Source organism: Sturnus vulgaris, chromosome 1 (assembly GCF_052056855.1).
Source record: "Sturnus vulgaris isolate bStuVul1 chromosome 1, bStuVul1.hap1, whole genome shotgun sequence".
NCBI classification, from domain to species: domain Eukaryota; kingdom Metazoa; phylum Chordata; class Aves; order Passeriformes; family Sturnidae; genus Sturnus; species Sturnus vulgaris.
In genome coordinates this window covers 128,561,319-128,582,593 of record NC_142243.1, presented here as the reverse complement: position 1 = coordinate 128,582,593, position 21,275 = coordinate 128,561,319, and the positions used below count along the sequence as shown (strand labels likewise).

Genomic DNA, 21,275 nt, shown 5'->3' with positions numbered 1-21,275 from the left:
CAGTGGCATCAACAGGTTACAGGGCGCATGAAGTTCTTCGGGAAGCCGGGCTACCTCTGCTCTGCCTCCGGGAACAGCCTCTGCCCCGAGGGACGACGCAAATGGGGGCACAGGTAACACACAAAACATGCTTGTTTGTTTGTTTGTTTGTTTTCGCCCTGGAACAGCCCGAGGACCACAAGCCGCGCCTCTGGGCCCACTGAAGTCTGAGCCTTGGGCCGACAAGGGCTGCAGCCGGTCCCGCCGGGCTCCCCGCAGCTCCGAGCCGGCGGGGCGGGCTCGGGCTCGGGCTCGGGCTCGGGCTCGGGCTCGGGCCCTGCCCGGTGTGGGCGGGTCCCCAGCGCCCCCGGCCCCGCCTCCGCCCCGCCCGCCCCGGGGCGGGTCCTCAGCGCACCCGCCCCCGCCGCTGCTCCGCCTCCTGCGTGCGGCGGACATGGCGGAGCTGGAGCTGGGGAAGCACTGCGGGGTGCCCGAGTGCCGCCAGCTCGGTAAGGGAGAGCGCGGCGGGTCCTGGCCGAGACGGGGATGGTGGGGATGGTGCGGGGGATGCCCCCCGCTCGGGGAGTGCTCTGTGCTGCTGCAGCCCTGCTCGGTCCAGTGCCAGCACCTGTCACCTGGTTGTGTCACTGGGTGGTTAATAGCCCGCTTGCCCCTTCCTCACGCTTGCCTTCAGCGATCCTGGGGAGTGCGACTGGAAGTGTAACCTCTCAGAAAGAAGCAGCAGAACCGCCTGTACCGAAAGCTGAGGGACCAGTCAGAGATGAAGGCATCGAAATGGTCGTGACCTGAGCTGCGTGGTCCAGTTGCGTGTGGTTTGTCAAAATAAAATCCGAAGGATGGAGAAACAGAGTAGTGGACTGGACCTGGCATTTGCTGCTGAGTGTTCGGCAGACAGTGAAGTGATTTTATCTGTAAACATTAGGCAGGGGATGTGTACAGAGGCTTAGGAAGTGTATGCAATTTTAATCACCCAAAGACAGTATGTACGATATGATGTGAAGAAGGGACAGGATCATTATGACTGTCCAGTGGAGGAGATGCTCTCCCTTCGAAAGAGCCAGCATTTCCTCCAGTTGGCAGCCCATTAAAAAAATGTAAACTGTCCACTGTCAGTAAATACTGTTCTGAGTGGTCTCGCAATAAATTCAGTTTTTTACATAACTAGTAATTTTTATTGCAAGCCATCTGTTCCAGTATCATAGCTTGATATTGAAACAAATGGAATTAAAAGCCTAATTCCAACTTCTGGACTGTATATAAGTATAATTTACCTGCTCATATATTTTTCTGTAATACTAATTAGGGGGAGTTAACAAAAGCCACTTCTAGCTGAAGTGTAGATACAGTTGCTAAGTGTTCTTTCAAATATACCTACCCTGTGATGTTGGTAAGCAAAAGTTAATTATGTGAAAATTAAGCTAGGAACTATTAGCAACACAACAACCATGTTGTCTTAACTGAAAACAAATCTCTTTGTTTCAGATTTTCTTCCCTTTGTATGTGATGGCTGTTCAGGTATCTTTTGGTAAGTTCAAAGAATCACAAGAGTATCTCAAGTTGAAAGGGTCCCACAAAGGTCAACAAGTCCAACTCCCTACTCCTCACAGGACTAAAACTAAGCATGACTAAGCGTCATTCAGACAATCCTTGCAACAGGCTTGGTGCCATGACCACATCCTTGGGGAGCCCATTCCAGTGCCCAGCCACCCTCTCCAAGAATCTTTTCCTGATGTTCAACCTGAACTTCCTGTGACACAGCTGCTTTCCATTTCCTCATGTTGTATGCTGGTCACCAGGATTTCCTCATCCCAGGTGAAGAATCCTGCACTTGCTCTCATTAAATTTCATATAGTTGGTGACTGCCCAGCTCTCTAGTCTGTCCAGAATCTCTCTGTGTGACTTCTCCACGCTCAAGGGAATTCACAGCTTTTCCTGGTTTAGGATGGTTGGCAACCATAACCATGTTCCAAATAATTTATAAAAATATTAAAGAGCACTGGCACTAAAATTGAGCCCTAGGGAACTCCACTGGCCACCAGTTTGAAGCAGTTGCATTAACTGTGACTCTCTAAGCCCAAACCATTAGCCAGTTGCTCACCCATCATACTACAGACTTGTCTAGCTGTGTGCTGGATCTTTTGTCCAGGACACTCTTGAGAGACAGTCTCAAAAGCTTTGCTAAAATGCAAAACATCACATCTACTGCCTTCCCAATGTCAACTAACTGGGTGACCTTGTCACAAAAGGAGATGGCTGATTATGTTTTCTTCTTGAAAAAAAATTTGAGGTTTCTTGTAAGGTTGAAAGCAAGGCCTGCACTTTGATTTACACTTCAGATTAGCAGAGGGCAGCTGAGAGAAGCTCAGAGACTGGGGGCAGATTTCACTTCTAACATACCAGAAGCCTTCAAGGGATTTTTGCCATTATGGAAGGTGATTGAAAATCCATTAAAACAGACAAACTCTGGTTGCTTTGAACTGAACTCTTAAGCATGCTAATGTCTTCATGTACTTGAAATGGTTTGTTTATCTTGAGGCATTAGTTCCAAAAGCTAAATATTTTACAATCTAAGAAAGAATATGATCTATCCATTCAAAAAGTGAAATGCATAGGATAGAAGAAACTTTGGAGAAGATTCATTGTCTAATTGAAGTTTTGCCATGATAAAACTTGTCAGATTACTCTTTAAACACTTAAATCTTTTCATATGCAGGTTTTTTTTTCCTGAAATGTTGATAACAGTGTGATATTGTCTTCTTTTTCCACAAAGCCTTCAGCACAGGAGCCGGGATGCTCATGGGTGTTCTGAGGTAATCTAATAAAATATGACAGCCTTAAATTAAAATTCCATGCAGCTTAGATCTGTGTTTTCAGACTAGATGAATGCATGTGGTATATAAGTATGAATTATTTAACTGAGAATGTGAAAAGCTGTAAAAATGAATTTACTCTTTTTCTTCCTCTCAGAAGTAAATTGACTTTGAGTAGGATGATGGTTCTTCTTCTGCCTCTGACCTAAACATAACCAGGGCAAAAATAGGAGAGAATAGCTGGACCAGGTTTGCCCATAGAAAGGAGAGCTAGCACAGATCTTTGGGAAAGCTGGGATGGTAACTTATATCTGTAGTATCTGTTTATTTACACAAAATATTTTGTACTTCTAGGTGAATATAAGAAACAGTTCTGTGAAACCTGATCAGCACAAATCTTACCCATGCTCATACAAGGACTGCAATGGAAAGGAGCTTTTACCAGTGTTATGTCCTTACTGTGAAAAACATTTTTGTCTCAGGTGAGTGGAACAGAGTGTTTAAACATCAATATTCATTCACTAATGTATGGAAAAGTCAATAGAAGTTTTACTTTGTTGTTTACAGACATCGTCATCAATCAGATCATGAATGTGAGAAGCTGGACACACCAAAACCTCGAATGGCTGCCACCCAGCAGCTTGTTCAACATATTATAGGCAAGTACAGAGGGATGTATATTCTTTTTCTTATATTTTTTTCCAAACACTATTTGAGCCTCTAACCTCCTTCGAGGGGTCAGGTTTGACCAAATAAGAAGAAAGGATGGGAGTTCCTTGGTTAACTAGCCCTAACCTTACATGTCAGCATTTAATACTGTTCATCTAAACTGAACCAAAACAACAGTACAAGGAAAATCTCTAAAGAATGAATGGGGCGCAGGTTTCTTTCAGAATTACTGTCTTGTTGTCATTCTACAAGTACTGTAATATAATCAGTTGTACCTAGCCATTATTATTTATGTATTACTTCATGTGCAAATAATGCAATTGTGTTGGATGTGCATATCAATCTGCTGGGATCACACCTACACAATCAAGATGGCCAGAAAAGTCTGATTCTACCATGCAGGTTTTGCAGGTTTTAAACAAGCTTTAGGATGGAAAAGCTGTGGGGTTATGTGTACAAAGGAGGACCTGAAATGTTGCCATATGAATGCTGTGATGGCCAAAGGTGTAGAAACTTAAAAATTTTTATCTATTTGGCTTTTGCAGCCTGTGTTTACATGGTGATAATGTTCATCTACCTTTCAATATAAAAGAATTCTGCTGGAACTAAAAATTCCAGTACATGACTTTGGGAGAATATGAATAGACACGAAAAGGGATAGGATCCTTGGCAATACAATGAGACCCAACAGACTAAGTGGGTCTATGTCATAGAATATGCTCAGGAAACTGTCAGAATGATCACACTAACAGGAATAATGTTGTTCACAGATTCTAAAAAAAGTGACGAAGTGAAAAGCAAAAAACGTAAAGGAGCAAAAAACAGTGAGACAGCAGCAAAAGTGGCATTAATGAAACTGAAAATGCATGCATGTGGGGACAAGTCCTTGCCTCAGGTCAGTGATGTTTGTTTTCAATAACTGAATTCTAAAAGGAACTGGAAAGTTTTCTAAATTGCTTGGTCTTCATCAAGTTCCCTCAGCTTGGTTTTGGATATAATTTTTCAAGACCACAATCCCTTAAATGTATATTTCAGCCTGGTATCCAAAAGCAGTCTCACTAGTCTATAAGATATCTGTGTGGGGTTTGGAGCAGTGGAGTCAAATTCTATTATTTTATAGCAGAAATATATTTACCTGCCACATGGCTGTCACTTAGCACTGCAGGGACAAATGGGTTTTGGGAATTCTTGGCAGAAAGATGACAGCACTAAGTTGTACTAAAGCTTATTATTTTAGCAGATTTTGATGATCAGCAGAGCACAGAATTTTATTATTAGACTAGAACAGAATTTCTAGAATCTCTGTAGCACAATTTTGTAAGTAGTGTGGCCCAGAATTTTATAGCAATCTTAGCTTGTGGTTGCTTATCACCTGGACCCTTTGCAGATAGTGTCAAATCTCAATACTTGGCTAGTAATATCAATATTTCACATCATCTAGCCCTGAAACATGTAATTGTTTGATACTGGGGCATTGCAGTGGACAGTGTAGTCTTATCATAAGAATGTGCCTTAAAAGTTTGATTTTGCTAATTTTGAAATTACTCATTCTTGGGAATTATCCAAACCTCAGTGAAAGTAAACAGACTCCCCATTTAGCAACAGTTTTTCATGTGCCCTTTACTTTGGGAGTTAGTAAAGGGACAGACAAATATTTTAAACTTCATAAGGGTAGTTAATAAGAACATCATCACCTTGAAAAAAGAGAAGGGCTGACAGTAGAGGGTTTGTTAGACATTTTACTGGTCAGAGAACAGGAAAATGAGCTTCTTCCACTGGGCATCTGGTGGATCTGGTGTGGATCTGGGTGTCTGGTTAAACATCAAACAGCATTAAGTAGGGCTTTACCCCATTTTCCCATAAGGAAACTTTGCCCTAGAGCTCATTTTAGTGGACCATTCCACTTCTTGACTGCATCATTACTTTGAGGACAGGTGGAACACCCAGACAACTCCATGATCGTCCTACCATTCCTGGATTTTTTTTTTCTTTTTAATGAATGCCATTGTCAGACTGCACAGCAGAGGGCATGGGAGTGTTAGCAAACTGTTGATTAAATCCTGACAGAGTGGTAAAAAAAATCAGCTTTACCACAAGCAAAAGCTTTCCCTAAGCCTTCCTTATTTTATCTCCAGTAAGGGTGTGTAACACCACCCCTCGGGTGTTCAACGGAGAAGTCCAACATAATTAATTTGCCAAGTGGACCGGGGGCTTATTTCCTGCCCACAATCCATTTAGTCCCTAGAAAAGGTGTCCTCCTGTGTGAGGCCCAGGCATTGTTTCTTCATCAGTTGTTCAAATAGTCCAGTTTGTGTTCCCCTGAATGCAGCTCACAGAATATCCATACTGAATGTATTTAGGTTTCCTGGTTGCATTTGCTGGTTTTGGGGGATGCAGGGAGACAAAAGAGAGTTCCAATTTTACCTTGACAATTGAGTAAGAAACCACTGCTCCATTTACTCCAGTTACCAATATTTTCTGATGTTTCAGAGGGATAGCTCCAGGACATGATTCTCTTTTCTTCTGTGTGGAAAACACTCCCAGATTTCAAGGAAAATGCACAAGTTGAAATTCAAAGTCAGTTTTATGAACATGACTGAGGTAGTTCCATATGTTCCTAGGTAACCCATCAATAAATCCTTCAAAAAGAAGACTTCTGTCTTGTTTGATAGTTTCTGGCTTTGACTCAGCAAGGATGATCCTAAATGATAAATATATAGCAGTCATGTTTGCTATATTTTACTCCAGTCCCATTCAGAATCTCTCCCTCATAGATTACTCTTGACATTTCTTAAACAAATTTTTCAGTCTAGTAGAAAGAGTGTTTAGTACATAAAAGGAGGATACAGTACAGGATAAAGGATTAGCTAGTCATGATCTCAATTCTGGTTTGTGAAGCAAGCATTTCTAATACAGTGAACTGCTCTAACTGCTTTTGCATTCCAATTTGAGACACTATACTGCTGCCAAAACCAAATACTGCTTATTCAAACTCACCTTATTCTCATGAGGGCAGATACCTTTTCATGTGTGTCTATATATAAGTGTGCTGTGGGACTGGTGGGAAGAGATGTTCTCTCCACCTTTAAGAACTTACTGTCCATCCTATATATGCCTGCAGCTGGAGAGGATTGGATTTGATGATCTTGGTAATTTAGAACTTTGTAATAAAATTGTTCTGATGGAATAAAACAAATTTCAGTTGGTAATTTTGGGGATGAAGTTTTAAGTTTTTTACTGAAAAACTTTAAAAAGTTTTAAGTTTTACTTTAAAAAACTTACTAGATGTATATGACTGGAATGATGTGTTTCTTCTGTGCCTAATTTTTGTTTTATTTTTCATGTTTTTCTAGACAGAAAGAATTTATTTTCAAGTATTTTTACCAAAAGGGAGCAAAGAGAAAAGCAAACCTATGTTCTTTTGCAGTAAATGGAGTATTGGCAAAGTAGTAGATTTTGCAGCTTCCTTAGCAAGCCTTAAAAATGACAACAACAAATCAACATCCCAGGTAAGTCAGCAATAACAAACATTTTCCAGGTTTTTGCATTTTGGTTTTAAGTTTTTCTTTAGCCTTTTGTGCCTCTCTCACCCCACTTCTTTCATCTTGGATAGGCAATTTTGGCATTAATTTCTGTGCTATTTGTTTTACAGAAGCTTAGATTATGCCATACTGCCTCTGGAGAAGCCTTGCCATTTGAGCACACGCTGGAAACATGGCTATCTGATAAAGACTATCCACTGTACAATGGAGGGAATATAATTCTGGAGTATCTTGATAATGATGTTCTATTTATAGAAGATACAGAATCCTACTTTAGTTAGTCAATAAGTTTTCACAAACAAAAAAAAATCTAATCTTTTTTAGAAGCACGGAATTAAAGCAAGTTCAGTTTTCTTTTAAAATCACTGGTATGCCAGAATCTGTCTTCCATTGTAAAGATACAATTCCCATCAATTTCTCAGTTGCCTGACTGCAGAAGAACTGTGTCCTGCAAGGAAAATTATAACTAATATTACAGATATTCACATTCCAGAATAAATTCTTGCTCTATTGAGCTGTATAAGATCAAGAATGTTTTCTTAAATTTGGTATTTATTTTTGTGGAAGTGATGGGGACAGTATGTCTTAATAAATAATGAAAATGTAAACTTGCAGTATGACAGCTTTCTGAAGGAATGAAAGATATTATGCTATTGCAGTATCTTCTCTGCATCTACACAGACAGATTTGATTGCATTTGGAAACCAGCACTGTCTATACACCAGGTCCACATTTTCTTCTTGTAATAGTTTAATGACATTGAGAAGGAAAGCTTTATGAAGCAGAAGTAAATTCACTCAGGTGTCATCCTGATTGTAAATCTCATTGTGTGATTAGGTGGGAGATAAAAGATCTTGGTAAGCCTGCCACTTATTTTGCTTTACAGTACTCTTTACTGTAGTTACTACTATTCATAACTGTTGTAACATGACTTAGAGATGAATAAATTACTGGATGTGGTATGGATGGCACACAAAGGGAGGTGGTTTTGGTTTCTACGAAGGAAAGGGTTTTCAGTGGATGGATATTTTGGAAATCTTTGTCTCCTGACAGCTGAAAGTACAGCAGCATTTTCCTGCCTTCTCCTGCCTATCTCTCCAGTTGTAGTCTTGCTTTCCAGTACAAGAGGAACAGTTCCTTTTTCCCTTGTTACTTGTTTTTCTCCCTTTCATCTGCGATTGTCTGTTCATCTTTCTTTTTATCTTAGGCTGCTGTGGTACAGAATATACAGTAAGAGGCCAGCCAGCATTGTGGAACCAGTGAGTTGGGAAGAGCCCTAAACAGAACTTGTTGCCTGCACTGTTGCTACAAAAGCAATTGAAAAATGCTGCTGTGCAACAGGGTCATTTATCTTCTTTTTAGCAGAAAATCTTCATTCTGTACTTATACCCTTCCTCCTGCCCTTGATTTTTCTGCCTTAGCAATTGCAGGCAAAATAATTGGAATAATACTTTTATGTGGATAAAGAGAAGATAGACTTGGGATACAGGAAGTAAATCTTTGGGGAGACCTCAAAGGTTTTACCAGGGTGGTTGCTTTCATCAATTGCCAGTAATGGCTAAGGGCTATCAGCCTGTAAATGACAGTACAAACATGGCAAGTCATAGTCGGTAAGACTCCAAAAAGTTTTCACTATCATCTTATTCCAGGAATGTGTCTAGGATTGTACACAGAAGCTCATTCCAGGTAATTTTCAGAAACTGAGAAGCAAAACCAAATTAATCTGACAGAAAAATAATTGAGGTGAAAACTCCACCCTGATCAATGGTACTAGGAACAAAAGCAGAAACTTTTCCAGCCCTTTACGATCTTGCCTAGGCTAGAATTGCTCTAATTTTACCAGTTTAGATTCCAGCATATCTTTACTTAGCATTTTTTTTGTTTTGTTTTTGTTTTAATATTTTAGCATATTTTTCTACAGAAAGTTCAACAACTGCATGTGAAAAAAAACAAACCAAGTACTTTGGAGGAGTCCGTTTGCATTTGAAACCACTGTTAATTTTACAGGCCTGTGCTTAGAAGGTGCTGAACTGTTTCAATTCAAAGTTAATAAATAAAACTTTTAACTTGATGCAAAAAAATCTATGTAAAGTTATGCAAGCAAGAAGAGGAATTAATAAAAAAAATACTTCCTGATTTTACCAGTGCTTTCAGACAAACTACAAAAATAAGCGAATATCAAGCATTTTAGTTGTTCTAACTGCAATTTTTAGAGACTGCACAAGGTCGAGGATTTACAAACATTTTATGAGATGCTGTGGTAGCAGCTCCTGGTCTTGTTCGCTTCAAACATTACTACAAGGTTGCCTGGCATGTGTTTGTAATATGCACAACAGGAAAGCATTGTATTAACACCAAGAGTTCAAATCTGCATGGATACCTGACCTGTTAGATCAGCTGGGCAATGCTGTAGTAAATAAGAAATAATGTATCACACTAAGACAGCAGGCAGTAAACTCTTCTACTTGTATTTTTGCAATTTTCTGTTTCTGTGTCTGTTTTGGAAAAGAATGCACCCTGAGGTGTGATCAGTCTGGATTGCAGACCTTTTATCAATAACAGGCCACCTCTGTTCATCCAGTTATCAGGTGCCACATAAAAATACACCTTGCCATATAGTTTTCCTCCTAGTAGCTTTGTATATAAAATACAATATTTCATTTCAGCTGGAGTAGAAATTGTGGTTTGGATTAGGAAAATTCTTATATTTGTTAGGAGAGAACTTCAGGCATTCCTGTTTTACTACTGCTGATTTTAAGGTGAATGCAGAAATCTCTTGTAAAACCCTTGCTGTAATGTTAAGTATATATTAATGTCAAGCCATTTTTCGTAACAATTGTGCAGTCCTTTATAGATTGTACTGAGGTATGTTCAGCTGCTTGCCTCAACAAAAATCTGAGTCTGAGTGCCTCTTTCAATGGTCTGTGTGCTTTTGGTATAACCTTGTAAAGAACGAATTGCAAAATTTTCAATGAAAACACGACTAATCATCTCTGTAATTCTTTAAAGACTGTGAATACTTCAAAAAGCAGGCTTATTCCTGAGATGGGAAGGAGGAAATGTGGAATTGCACAGTGACCTGCCCCACACAACAGATTCAATGAAAGTGGAAAATGTTTTTCAGTGATGTGAAAAGGACAAAACTTTTTTCCTTTGGCCTAGCTGTGCCTTGGGTTGGCATTGGGGCAGTGGGGTAAGACTGCTTCTTTCGGTGTGGTAGACATTTTATAATTATTTTAAGCATAAAACAAATTGCAACCCTTCCCTGTTTAGCCAGATCACCATTTAACATAGGAGAGTCAGTTACATCACTTGGAATTTTTGAGGACAAAACAAGCCCTCTATGTTTTGCCTTTACTTGATGACAGAAAATAGGCTCAAAAGACTACAGAAAAAAAAAAAAGAAAAAAGAAAGTGGTATCAGGCTTGGAACTTTTTTTCCTCTGTATGATTTTTAATTAATACTGAAGATGCATCAGTTGCACTGCAAATTACTTTCAGAAATCGTTGAACTCTATGCACTCAGCCTCCTTGAGGGTTCTGAGGCACTGGCACAGGTTTCCCAGAGACGATGTGGATGCCGCACCCCTGGAAGGGAACAGGGCCCGGTCGGATGGGGCTCTGAACAACGCGGTCTAGTGGCAGGTGTCCCTGGCCACGGCAGAGGGGCTGCTTATGATCTTTGAAGCTCCTTCCAACCCAAACCATCCTTTCAATTTTACAGTAAACTTCAATCGCGTGCTCCACGGGAGAGCATTTACGGTATCGCGTCCCTGCCACGTCCAATTATTAACAAGAAGCCGACATCCAAGTCTTAATTCCAACACTTCCCCTGCAAACTCTGACAGCGCCGGCGCCGAAGCTGCCGTTCCCGGCCGCGGGCTCCCTCACGCGCAGGCGCGGCCGCCACGGAGCGGCGGGGGAGGGGCCGGGCCCGGGGCCTCGCGCGCGGCGCCTGCGCCTGGGCGGGAGCGGCGGAGCGGGCGGGGGCGGTGAGAGCGGCGCGCGCCGCCGCCGCCATTTCGGGCGCCGTGAGGGGCCCCGCGTCCTGCAGCGCCACGGACGCGTCTGCGGCCCCGGGGCAGAGTGGGGCGGGGCGTGCGCTCAGCCTGTTTCCTCATTCGAACAGTACTTAAACCAGGCGAAGCAAAAAGCTTCGAATTTGTGAAAAAACAAGAAAGGAAATAAGCCATAATAATTTTTGGCATTAGTCTCTCCTATTGCTGGGCTTTTTATCTCGGGAAAAATGGCAGATCCCTGGCAAGAATGTATGGATTATGCAGTTGGTTTAGCAAGGAAAGCTGGGGAGGTATGTATAACCTCTTTATAAATAATAACATGATTTATTGAGTCTAATATGTATATAGCTTTTGAAGGTTGATGTTGGAATTTCTTTTGAAGACTGTTTCGTCGAAAACCTAAAGGGGCAGAATAGTTTGTGATGTTCAAGTGCAAGATTAGAATGTCTTTTATGTTTGCAGCTTAATTAACTTAAGAAAACAACTTTGTGCTTTTCCTTGACCTGGAGTCCCGTTAAAGACTGAGGAGTAACTTTCGTTCCTTGAGTTTGATTTTAAAAATAAAATTGAGAATTGTGGTAAACAAAAAGCATCTCGATTTTCACCCTTAAACTACTGTGTGTCTTTTTATTTTACCACCTGAAAGCGGGTGACGGTCTTTCTTGTGAACACCCCAATGGCCCACAATACCATATGGTGTTCTCTCCATCCCTGGAAGTGTCCGAGGCCAGGTTGGACGAAGCTCTAAGTCTGGTCTAGTGAAAGGTGTCCCTGCCCATGGCAGAAGGGTTGGAACTAGATGGTCTTTTAAGCTCCTTCCTAGCCAAAAATCATGCTATGATTGTTTCTCTTCATGAAAACTGCTTTCCTTTTGTAAATAAGAAACATCCCTTACAGTGGTGATATTTTGCCATTTGAGAACAAGGAAAGGTTTGTGCATGTTGACGAAGCCTCAGCACAAGTGGTTACCAAATGTTTGGTTCTTAGTAGTTCTTCTTAGTACACTTGAAGGCTGTGGCAGCCAGACAAGACGGCACATGTACTAATTCTGTCCCCTGGAGCTGCAAAATCTGTGGAACATTGTCTCTGCAATGACCTCAATAAAGTCTTCCCTCAGAAAATCTTTTTGAGTTACAGTACAATAATTATGTGGACTGTGAGGTATGGATTCTTGCTTAAGCTGATACTGATAGTTTTAAGATCATAATGCAGGGTCTGGCTAAAAAATAGCTGACTTGAGCTCAATGTTAGGTGCTTTATTCAACCCTGGTATTTAAATTTGTAAATCTAAAACTGGTCCAGAGAAAGTGGACCCCAGGCAGTTTCATCTACCTGGAGATCTTTCTGTAATGCTTAGATTTAAGGCCATGTAAAATTTTGTACTGAGTAGGGACTAGAAATACAAGTCCCAGCTCCTACAGTTAAATCCAGGTTACATCACTAGTTGTGTTTGTGTTTTGTGTGTGCAGTATAGAAAATGACCGCAAAAATGATGCTCAGGTTTTTTTGAAAACTAACATTTTTCACATTATTAACGCTGAAAGATTTTTTTTTTCTTTTTGTTTTAACAGATAATCCGTGGAGCACTCAAAGAAGAAATATCTGTTATGACTAAAAGTTCACCTGTAGATCTAGTGACAGAAACTGATCAAAAAGTAGAAAACTTCATTATTTCTTTGATAAAAGAGAAGTATCCTTCTCACAGGTATGGCTTGTATGGTTTTGACAGAAGAAAAATGGGAAGTTTATGATTTTACTTGGTAAAGTTTTATTACAACTGGCATGCTGGAAAGTTGTAGCATTACTTTCCATAAATTAAGTATTTTAAAGAAGCAGTGGGTTGAAGTTTTGCCCATCGTTGTAGTAACAAAATGAGGTGTCCCCAGGTCTGCTGACATGAGACAAGACATGCTGAAAGTCACTTCCACTTGAGCCAACTGTAATAAACTTTTTGGTTACTGTTTTGGAAAGTCAAATGTAGCCCCAGGAGACCTGGAACCCAAATTTCTTGTCTGCTTTTGAAATTAGTGTTCCTTTGCTGTCTGGGTGGTTTGGATCCTGTGGAACTGAGTGTGCCTTTGGCATATCTCATACAGTGTTACAACATAAAAACATTCTTTAAAGAGGACAGGATCTTCTTGTTCTGAAAGACTGTCATACAAAATACCGGTTTTCTTAATTGCTCTTCCCCTTTCTTCCCTTCTCTCACCCCTCTCTGTACCCATCCCCTGTAAAATGCATCCTTGAAGGGTATTCTGTATGTCTTTTCCTTGCATGGGTCTGTCTTTAGCATTTTGACATAATGGCTTAATAATACAGTTTCCTCAAAGTCAGTTTGCTGGTTTTTTTCTTTCATTGTCTTGGAGGTTTTGTTACTGTAGCTGTATACGTGAAGTGTAAGAAATCTGTGTAGAACTGGAACAGCTGAGGAGGTGCAAAAGTTCCATAACCAAATTAGTATAAGCATGCAGACTTGTGGAATGACCTTGAAACACCAGTTTCTGTGACATTGATAAGCATTTTGGAATATTTTAGCTTCTTTTTATTTTAGGTAACCAATGTCACATTAGACATAATGGTGCTGAACTTCTCTTCCTAGTGAATTACTCATCCACCTATATTCAGTCTCGCTTTTCTGAAGGTCTGCTGCTTTTTGGAAACATGCTGTTTCTTTCTGATTAGTCATCTTCACCTCTGTAGTTAATCATAAAACTCCCAATCAATATTAAAGGCACCTCATTTGTTTCCCCTCAGCAGTTACTTTACATGTTTTTGGAGGAAAACATGTGTTTGCTGCAAACCTTTCATAGGTTGAGTAATGTGTGATAAATTGTGACAACCTGCAAAAGGCCTGTAAGAGAATTCCACCCACTTAGACTCATTCTGATAATTTTACAGTCTAAAACACTTTCATGAGCAGCAAAACTTGAGAAATTTGGGCTGCTGTGACACTGTGACTTCTGTGTCCCTCGGGTTTAGTCCTGTGGCTGAGCATGAGCTTCAGGAACTCTGGTTTGAATTTCATCCCTTTACCGTGTTACCATTTTGTCATGCTTGTAAAATTACAGTTTTGAGATTAACAACTTTCGGTCATTTGGGTTGAAATCAGTCTTCAAATTTACAGCTGCTTAATTGTTCTTACCAGGTACATAAGACCACAAAGGCTTTCTTCATTGAAAACACAAGCTACAAAATAATATTGTATAGTACAAATAAGCTGAAAGGTGTAAATCTCTGTACGTATTTTGAACAAAATTTGATGATGTTGTTACTGGAAAAAATTAAGAAAATGTCAATGTTCTGAATGCTGAATTCTGGTATTATTTCTATGTTGAAACATAATTCTTTTCCCCACATATTGTGCTTATCCTTGGCGTCATAAATATTCATGTAAGCTTGGTCAGATATGGTTGGTGATTTCCAGATAAATAATGTATTTCTCAGATTTTTGCATTTGATCACTGGTGGTACTCAAAACTTCATCTCATTTTGTCTTGACATTGAAATTCTAAAATGTTGTAAATCAGACATTTTAAACAATTTCCGTCTTTTAAATGTGTTTTTACTGTAGCTTTATAGGAGAAGAATCTGTTGCAGCTGGAGAGGGCAGCATTCTGACAGATAACCCCACATGGATTATAGACCCTATTGATGGAACTACCAACTTTGTACACAGGTCCATCTTTCTTTTTTTTTATTTTGGCAACCTCAACTGATTACCCTTTTTCTTTGTCCAGTTCCATGAGAGTAAGGTTGTTTTTAATTTTTAAACTGCTTTAAAAGAGATACTATGAACTTGTTAATAGTTACAAATTGCTACTTATTGAGAGCCTTTGGGCAGATTTTGCAAATATTTTAGTGTTCCCGTGAGTATTGCAATAGTCTTGCTCTGTTAACTACATCAGTTGTTCCATACGAGGCCTGTATTATATAGTAGGGGTCAGCAGCCTTTGGCATGGATTCCAAAGATAGATGGGCAGATTTTAACAGGAACAGGATTCAGAATAAGAAGTTGTAGCATCTTCAGAAAGGGAATAACAGTTTCAGGTACTGATTTCTAAGAAATTTCAAATCCATTGCGATCTAGGAGCCTCAGTTATGAAAGAAAGCAGTCTATCACCAGTAATTATCAGTGGTATTTCACACCAAGATGAGGAGGGGGCTTACAGAGTAATGCTGACAGCCTATTCCTTATATCTTTTAAATGTGATAGATTTGGGCCCCAGTGAGCTTTTCTGAGCCTTTTTGATTTCAGTTCTGGAATGACTGCTGCTATGTACACAAGGGCTTTCAAATGGCTTTCACCTTTTGAATCCTGCTAAATAACATGTTCAGAAAGTTGAAGAAAAGAACCCATTCTGCTGAATCTACTGGCTTAGAAGTTGGTATTTTTTGCAGAAAGAATAAAAGCAAATGTTTGGGAATTGAAAAAAAAAATCAATTGGTTGATTGTTTCAAACTTAGACTGAGATGCAATCCACCATGTCTTACATAGTCCCACTGTCTTCACTCTTCCTGCAATCTTCAATATCTGTCTTCAATATCATGGCTTTGATGGAGAAAGGGGAGGTGGGGGGAGAGGTAACTTGGTTCTTTTTATGAGATTTTGTTCCTTCTGAGGAAGGTTTAGTAGCATAGAGGCTTGTTTGCATTCTTTGGCTGTAAAAAACCAGTTCCTAGGCTAGGAACAGCTGTAACAGGAATGGCATCCCCTAGTGTGTATAAAAGTTTGTGTTTCAAATGGTAATCAGTGTAGTTGGCTCTATTTTCAGCTAAATTGTGGAAATTCCAGAAAACTATGTTCTCTATAGTCCCAGTATGTTTTTGAAATATACATTACATTTAACTGAACACTGTCTTTATTAAGAGTAAGCATGGTAAAAAAATTTGGTATCTCACTATAAATTAGTGAATGTTTTGTTTTGTAGGTTTCCATTTGTGGCAGTTTCAATTGGCTTTGTTGTAAACAAAAAGGTATACTTTTTATTACTTAATATCTAATCACATCTAAATTAATTGCTTGCTGCTAGTTACAGCTAAGTTCTGTAATTTCCTACTTTACAGTAAATAGAAAGAAAGGGAAAAACCATTTCCTCAAGGTATTTTTCCTTTTTCTTGCAGATAGAGTTTGGAATTGTGTATAGCTGTATAGAAGACAAGATGTATACTGCCAGAAAAGGAAAAGGTGCATTTTGCAATGGTCAGAAACTTCAAGTATCAGGCCAAGAAGGTAAGCCAAACTGAGTAGCCTCTTTCTGGTAATTACGAGATTGCAAGTGAGACAGGAGAAATTTGGATATATTGGTATTTCTTAGCTCATAGTTTTGTTTTGCAAGACTTTCTTTGGCCATGGGCTGTTTAATTTGAGAAACGCTTTTTATGTTCTCTTTGGTGCATATGATGTGATCTGTGCAAAATCAGGACTCAGCAATTGAAGATTTTTATTTCCCATGTATTGTAGTTTTGTTAGTTTGTTTCTTTAATTCCCTGTATGTCTGCAATCTGTTTGAGATTGTTCTTTAGAGTGAAAAAAATCTGCCAAATAATTCAGCTTCTCCCAGGTGGGACCTATTGGTTTAATTCAGTACCACTCGTGTGCTTAGAACTCTTCATCAAGTAAAATCCATGCTTCAAATGAGATCTTCAAGTATCTCAGGGCTGTTTTAATTTATATAGCAATAGGATTTTATTTAGTACATCGATTAATGTATATGCACAGTTGGAGTAGGTCATGCTTCTTTCATTGTATTTTATTTTTTCCTGCCATTTTCCAAATAATAACAGATTTTTATATGTTTGATATTTGTAATATTTTATTAAGATACTTTAATTCAGTCGTGTAAGAAAGCAGTGAAGTAAACTGCCAATTACTGTGAGTATTTAAGTTGTGCTGTTGGAAGAGTGAGGTTTTGTTTCTTTTCCAGACATTACAAAATCCCTTTTAGTAACAGAATTGGGGTCAAATCGTGATCCAGAGGCTATAAAAATAATTCTTTCTAATATGGAAAGACTTCTCAGCATTCCTATTCATGGGTAAGATGCTTCCTAATTTTATGTATATTTATATATGCTGACAGGTTAATATTGTAAATATAATTTTTAGAAAGCTTTGGTTGCATTATATTTGACACCTTAAATATGAAATATTATTGAAATGTTTCTGTCTAGTAGCTTCCACAGAGAAACTGTTTTTAACTTTTTCAAGCTGAGACATACAGAAGAGAGCCCTAACAATCAGTGTTGAGAAGCAATGCATGTCTGGGCTTGCAGGACTACAAAGTGTTGTATTTACTAGTTAAAAAAATTAAATACAATCCTGTGGGGTTTTTTTTCCCCTAGATAAAACTGGATGAACAGAAGCTATATTACATTTTTTAGTTTCCTTTCCTTGTAGTAATGAAAATAGTTTTATATTATGTATATAAGACAAAAGTAGATACCCGTTCCTCTTTCAATGCAATGCAATTTTAGTTTGTCTGAGTAGTTTAAATTATCCATAAACTGCTCTTACTTTGGTTGCATTTCCTGCTTCTTCTCCTCTAGATAAGCCAAAGTCTACATTTCCACAAACCATTCTGTATAAAGTTGATTTCAGTAGACAGTTTTTCGTTACTCAACCCTAATCATGTTTCTGATCTAACAAGTTTTATGCTGAGATTCTCAGGATTCTTGTTTTGACACTTAACTTGTAGATTGTTTTCTACTTCCAAAAAGTCTTCTGATGTTGTTAAAGAATATATGCTATGATGTGAGTAGGAAATACATTTTAGATGCATTGTGAGTTCATCTTAGGCATTTTATTTGTACACAATTGTTTGAGACTGGAGTTAATTTAAGTTGCTTCTTGCAATACTTTAGCTGCTATCAGTTACAATTTAATTTACTGTTTTAGTTTACAGTTAAGTGAAATAACTGCAGTTTTTTGTACAAGCCACACTTACTTGCTAAGTACATTGACATTTCCAAAAGAAACTGGAATTTGTGACATGAGGGTTTGGTGAAGTTGTCCACACCAAATTTATGCTGTGTAATTTATTTTTTGTGATTACTGTTTAGAGGGTTTGGCAAGTCAGAGATGTTTACTGAGCATCACCAGAGAAACTGAAAAAAAATATGGGATTTTAGCACTGAAAAGTGTACACTCTCCTTTTATTCAGAGAGCATCGTAGACTGTTACTGTTTCATGGGAAATAATCTTCCATAATATGTTTTAGTTTAAGAAATCACTTAAGATGTGATTAAACAAAAATCTGTTTACAGAATCTGTAAATGCTATTTCTAGAAATTTGCTGTATTTTGAAAACTCTTCAAGCTACTTAAACAATATTTTATTCCCATTTTTTTATGTTTCACTTCAGCATTTCATCATGCTTGCTCTAGTTCAGTTTACTTCCATCATGACATTACCGTGTTCTCTGTGCAGTGTACCCAGACACTTTTTTGCAAACTCTTCTGAGTTAGAACAATATCTTCTATCTCCTTTAGGATTAGAGCTGTTGGTACAGCAGCTGTGAACATGTGCCTTGTGGCAACTGGTGGAGCTGATGCCTATTACGAAATGGGGATTCACTGCTGGGATATGGCAGGAGCTGGAATAATTATTACTGAAGCCGGTGGAGTACTGCTGGATGTAACAGGTAAATACACGGGCCTGCATAATATTCTTTTGTCCTTTTAAATGCCTAATAGGGAGCAAAATGTAGCTGAAATGAGAAGGCAAGAAGTTCTTTTCAGTCCTCTTTCCAAGCTACCACTACTGAACAGTTCCCAACCCATTAGTAGATGTAGAACGGGCTAATTGTATGTTCTTAAACAACAAGGCAACCTTTACTCCCTTGGCTGGACTCCTGGAAAAGTGAGAAAAGACAGTAAACATACACTGAAGAGAATTTAAATGCAGCTCATACAAGATACTTGTTGTGTTAAAAGCATTTTTGTTCAGAGGAAAAACTTGGTCCTAAATAATAATATACAATTTACACTCAATTTTTTCAGTGCTTGTTTTCATACAAGCTCTTTTATTTTCTTCATATATAAACTGGTTGCTTTGCTTTGCTTTCTAGGTGGACCGTTTGATTTGATGTCCCGAAGAATAATTGCAGCAAGTAGTCGAGCTATTGGAGAGAGAATAGCCAAAGCACTTCAAGTAATTCCTCTGAAAAGAGATGATGCAACCAACTGAGCACCAAAGCTGCACCATAAATGTCCTTATCTAATGTTGTCTTATATTCCCACATGGTGGTCGTTCTACACCTTGAATAGATGGTAGTGTATCAGTACTGGTGTGGCTGCTAAGTAGAGCTTTGAGATTGAACAACATTCTAAGTGAGCTTTAACTGTTGAGCTTTTATTTAGCATCACAATTAGATAAAAATCTGGAAAAATAAGCAAATATATGCAGCTAGTATTTTCAAATTTTATACAACACTGGAACACATAGCAAGAGACTCTGATGTATAGATAAATAAAGCTCTCGAGTTTCTGTAAGTGACAAAACCAAAACCCACTGTTGTAACACCGCATCATCACATTTGATTCTGAACCCCAAAAGGTGAAGGCATTACTGTTTATCCAGTCTTTCTCTATCTGGTCTCCACTCATTGCAGTTTTTGTAGAGCTGGTTCACACATTTCCAAACCTGTTGGTTGTTTGTAGTTTTGGCTACAATTTAAAGCCTTTATTACTTACCTATCATTGATTTTGTAGTCATCATTCTACCTTTATGACGGTAGATGGACACAATCTCTTCTTTAGCCTCGTATGTGGTCAGTACATTTGCAAGTCCCTTACAATTTCAAAAGTAATAGTTATTGTGCTGGAAAATATGTGTATCTTCCAGAATTAATTCTGAGTACACTTATCACCAAGTATACTTACTGGAAATTAACATGCAGTATGATTCACATTTTGTTAATTTTGATTGGGATTCTTCATGGATGAGTGTGTTTCTTAAATCCAAGAGAGTTTTCAGTAGTTGAGCTGGGAAAAAAATAAGACCATAGTCCATATTTTTTACATAATTCTCTAATTTTTCATATTTTTTCATAAGCTACAAAATCAATGACCAACCAAGACCAGGTTTTCATTGTGTTACATTGTGTTTTACAGAATGTACGCAGAGGAAGGTATATACCAGAACCTAAAGGATTTGTAATTTTAGAAATACTAGTGATTTAATTCTAGGTGTCACTTGTAAACTTTGAAAATTATACTGGTTCTCTGCATTTTTGTATTTAAGATTGTTAAAAGCATCAGTGCACTGTTCAGATAATTAATGCACTTTAAAAAAAATGTCAGATTGGTTTTTAGACTGATGTTTTGGGTTTTTTGTGTTGAAAAGAAAGTAGTCTCATTGGTCGTTTAGTTAAGACAGCAGTGCTTCAGAAAACCTGACTTTTTGTGCTGCTGTCTCACTATTTCTACTTTGAAACTAAGTTTGCCATTTAGCTAAGCATTATCTTCTCAGATAACTCTTTAGTATGTGCCCGCTTCTTTTGTCATGGGAAAGGACACTGAAATGTAATTATTAAGTTTAAAGACATTTTGTTTCTGTTCTAGCCTGCAATTTTGACCAGTTTCAACAGATTGCATATTATGTATCAGGTTTTTATATCAGTTGATTTTTGCAGATTTTTCAGAAATGTTAAATTTTAAGATGTATCTAATACCAGATGATTAATGTTAATAAGGTCTGCCTCCTATTTAAAGGTCTTCCCAAAAATCCAGACTTAATTACTTTACTTTTTGAATTCCTGTTGACAAGGATGTAAACCTTTTGAGCATTTCACTGTAACTTTATTGCTGCAAACAGTGTGTGTGGGGTCATGGTTATTTTTGAGATGTTCTCTGTACCATTTCTGTGACTTTTGTATAACAAAGTCTGCATAACTTTATTTGTGAAATGGAGATATGTCTAAAAAGTACTTAGGATGGAAGAACGTGTTAGAAATAAATACACGTAGCAGCAATGGCTTTAGCTGTGCTTCTTTTCTTAGCATTCATCAGGTCCAGTGCTGTGACCCATCAAGCTAGATCTGTGGGCCTCAAATTGTCTGAGTTGAACACTTTTTCTTCTTGGCCTCTGTGCACAGATGATAAACTGTTGTGCCTTTAGATGTAGGATAATGTGTGCACCTGCCGTTGGGTTTTGGAGTATTTCAACATGTTGCATGAGATCATGGTTCATAAACCAACTCCAATCTCAGTCTCAAACTTTTTGGATTATCTTGCCAGTC

At 38.6% G+C, this 21,275-nt stretch overlaps 2 protein-coding genes across 2 annotated transcripts; both read left to right on the top strand.

Moving 5' to 3' along the window:
• Positions 1-408: 408 nt before the first annotated feature.
• ZFAND1 (zinc finger AN1-type containing 1) lies at positions 409-10,020 on the top strand. The gene is made up of 8 exons (XM_014870730.2): positions 409-488; positions 1,483-1,525; positions 2,771-2,810; positions 3,165-3,292; positions 3,378-3,469; positions 4,250-4,374; positions 6,833-6,988; positions 7,132-10,020. Exons 1-8 carry the CDS (start codon positions 434-436, stop codon positions 7,300-7,302), a joined length of 810 nt encoding a protein of 269 aa, XP_014726216.1. The 5' UTR covers positions 409-433; the 3' UTR covers positions 7,303-10,020.
• Positions 10,021-11,014: 994 nt separating this feature from the next.
• Positions 11,015-21,008, top strand: IMPA1 (inositol monophosphatase 1). Its single transcript, XM_014870728.2, has 8 exons — positions 11,015-11,330; positions 12,612-12,745; positions 14,612-14,716; positions 15,969-16,014; positions 16,162-16,270; positions 16,965-17,073; positions 18,526-18,677; positions 19,104-21,008. Exons 1-8 carry the CDS (start codon positions 11,268-11,270, stop codon positions 19,220-19,222), a joined length of 837 nt encoding a protein of 278 aa, XP_014726214.1. The 5' UTR covers positions 11,015-11,267; the 3' UTR covers positions 19,223-21,008.
• Positions 21,009-21,275: the final 267 nt, after the last annotated feature.

Excerpts from the sequence above, each read along its gene's own strand:
- ZFAND1 (XM_014870730.2), top strand. The coding sequence starts at position 434 with ATGGCGGAGCTGGAGCTGGGGAAGCACTGCGGGGTGCCCGAGTGCCGC. Across the intron at positions 1,526-2,770 it reads GGCTGTTCAGGTATCTTTTG|CCTTCAGCACAGGAGCCGGG; the intron begins GTAAGTTCAAAG and ends TTTTCCACAAAG. Across the intron at positions 6,989-7,131 it reads ACAACAAATCAACATCCCAG|AAGCTTAGATTATGCCATAC; the intron begins GTAAGTCAGCAA and ends TTTGTTTTACAG.
- IMPA1 (XM_014870728.2), top strand. The coding sequence starts at position 11,268 with ATGGCAGATCCCTGGCAAGAATGTATGGATTATGCAGTTGGTTTAGCA. Across the intron at positions 16,015-16,161 it reads GCTTTGTTGTAAACAAAAAG|ATAGAGTTTGGAATTGTGTA; the intron begins GTATACTTTTTA and ends TTTTTCTTGCAG. Across the intron at positions 18,678-19,103 it reads AGTACTGCTGGATGTAACAG|GTGGACCGTTTGATTTGATG; the intron begins GTAAATACACGG and ends TTTGCTTTCTAG.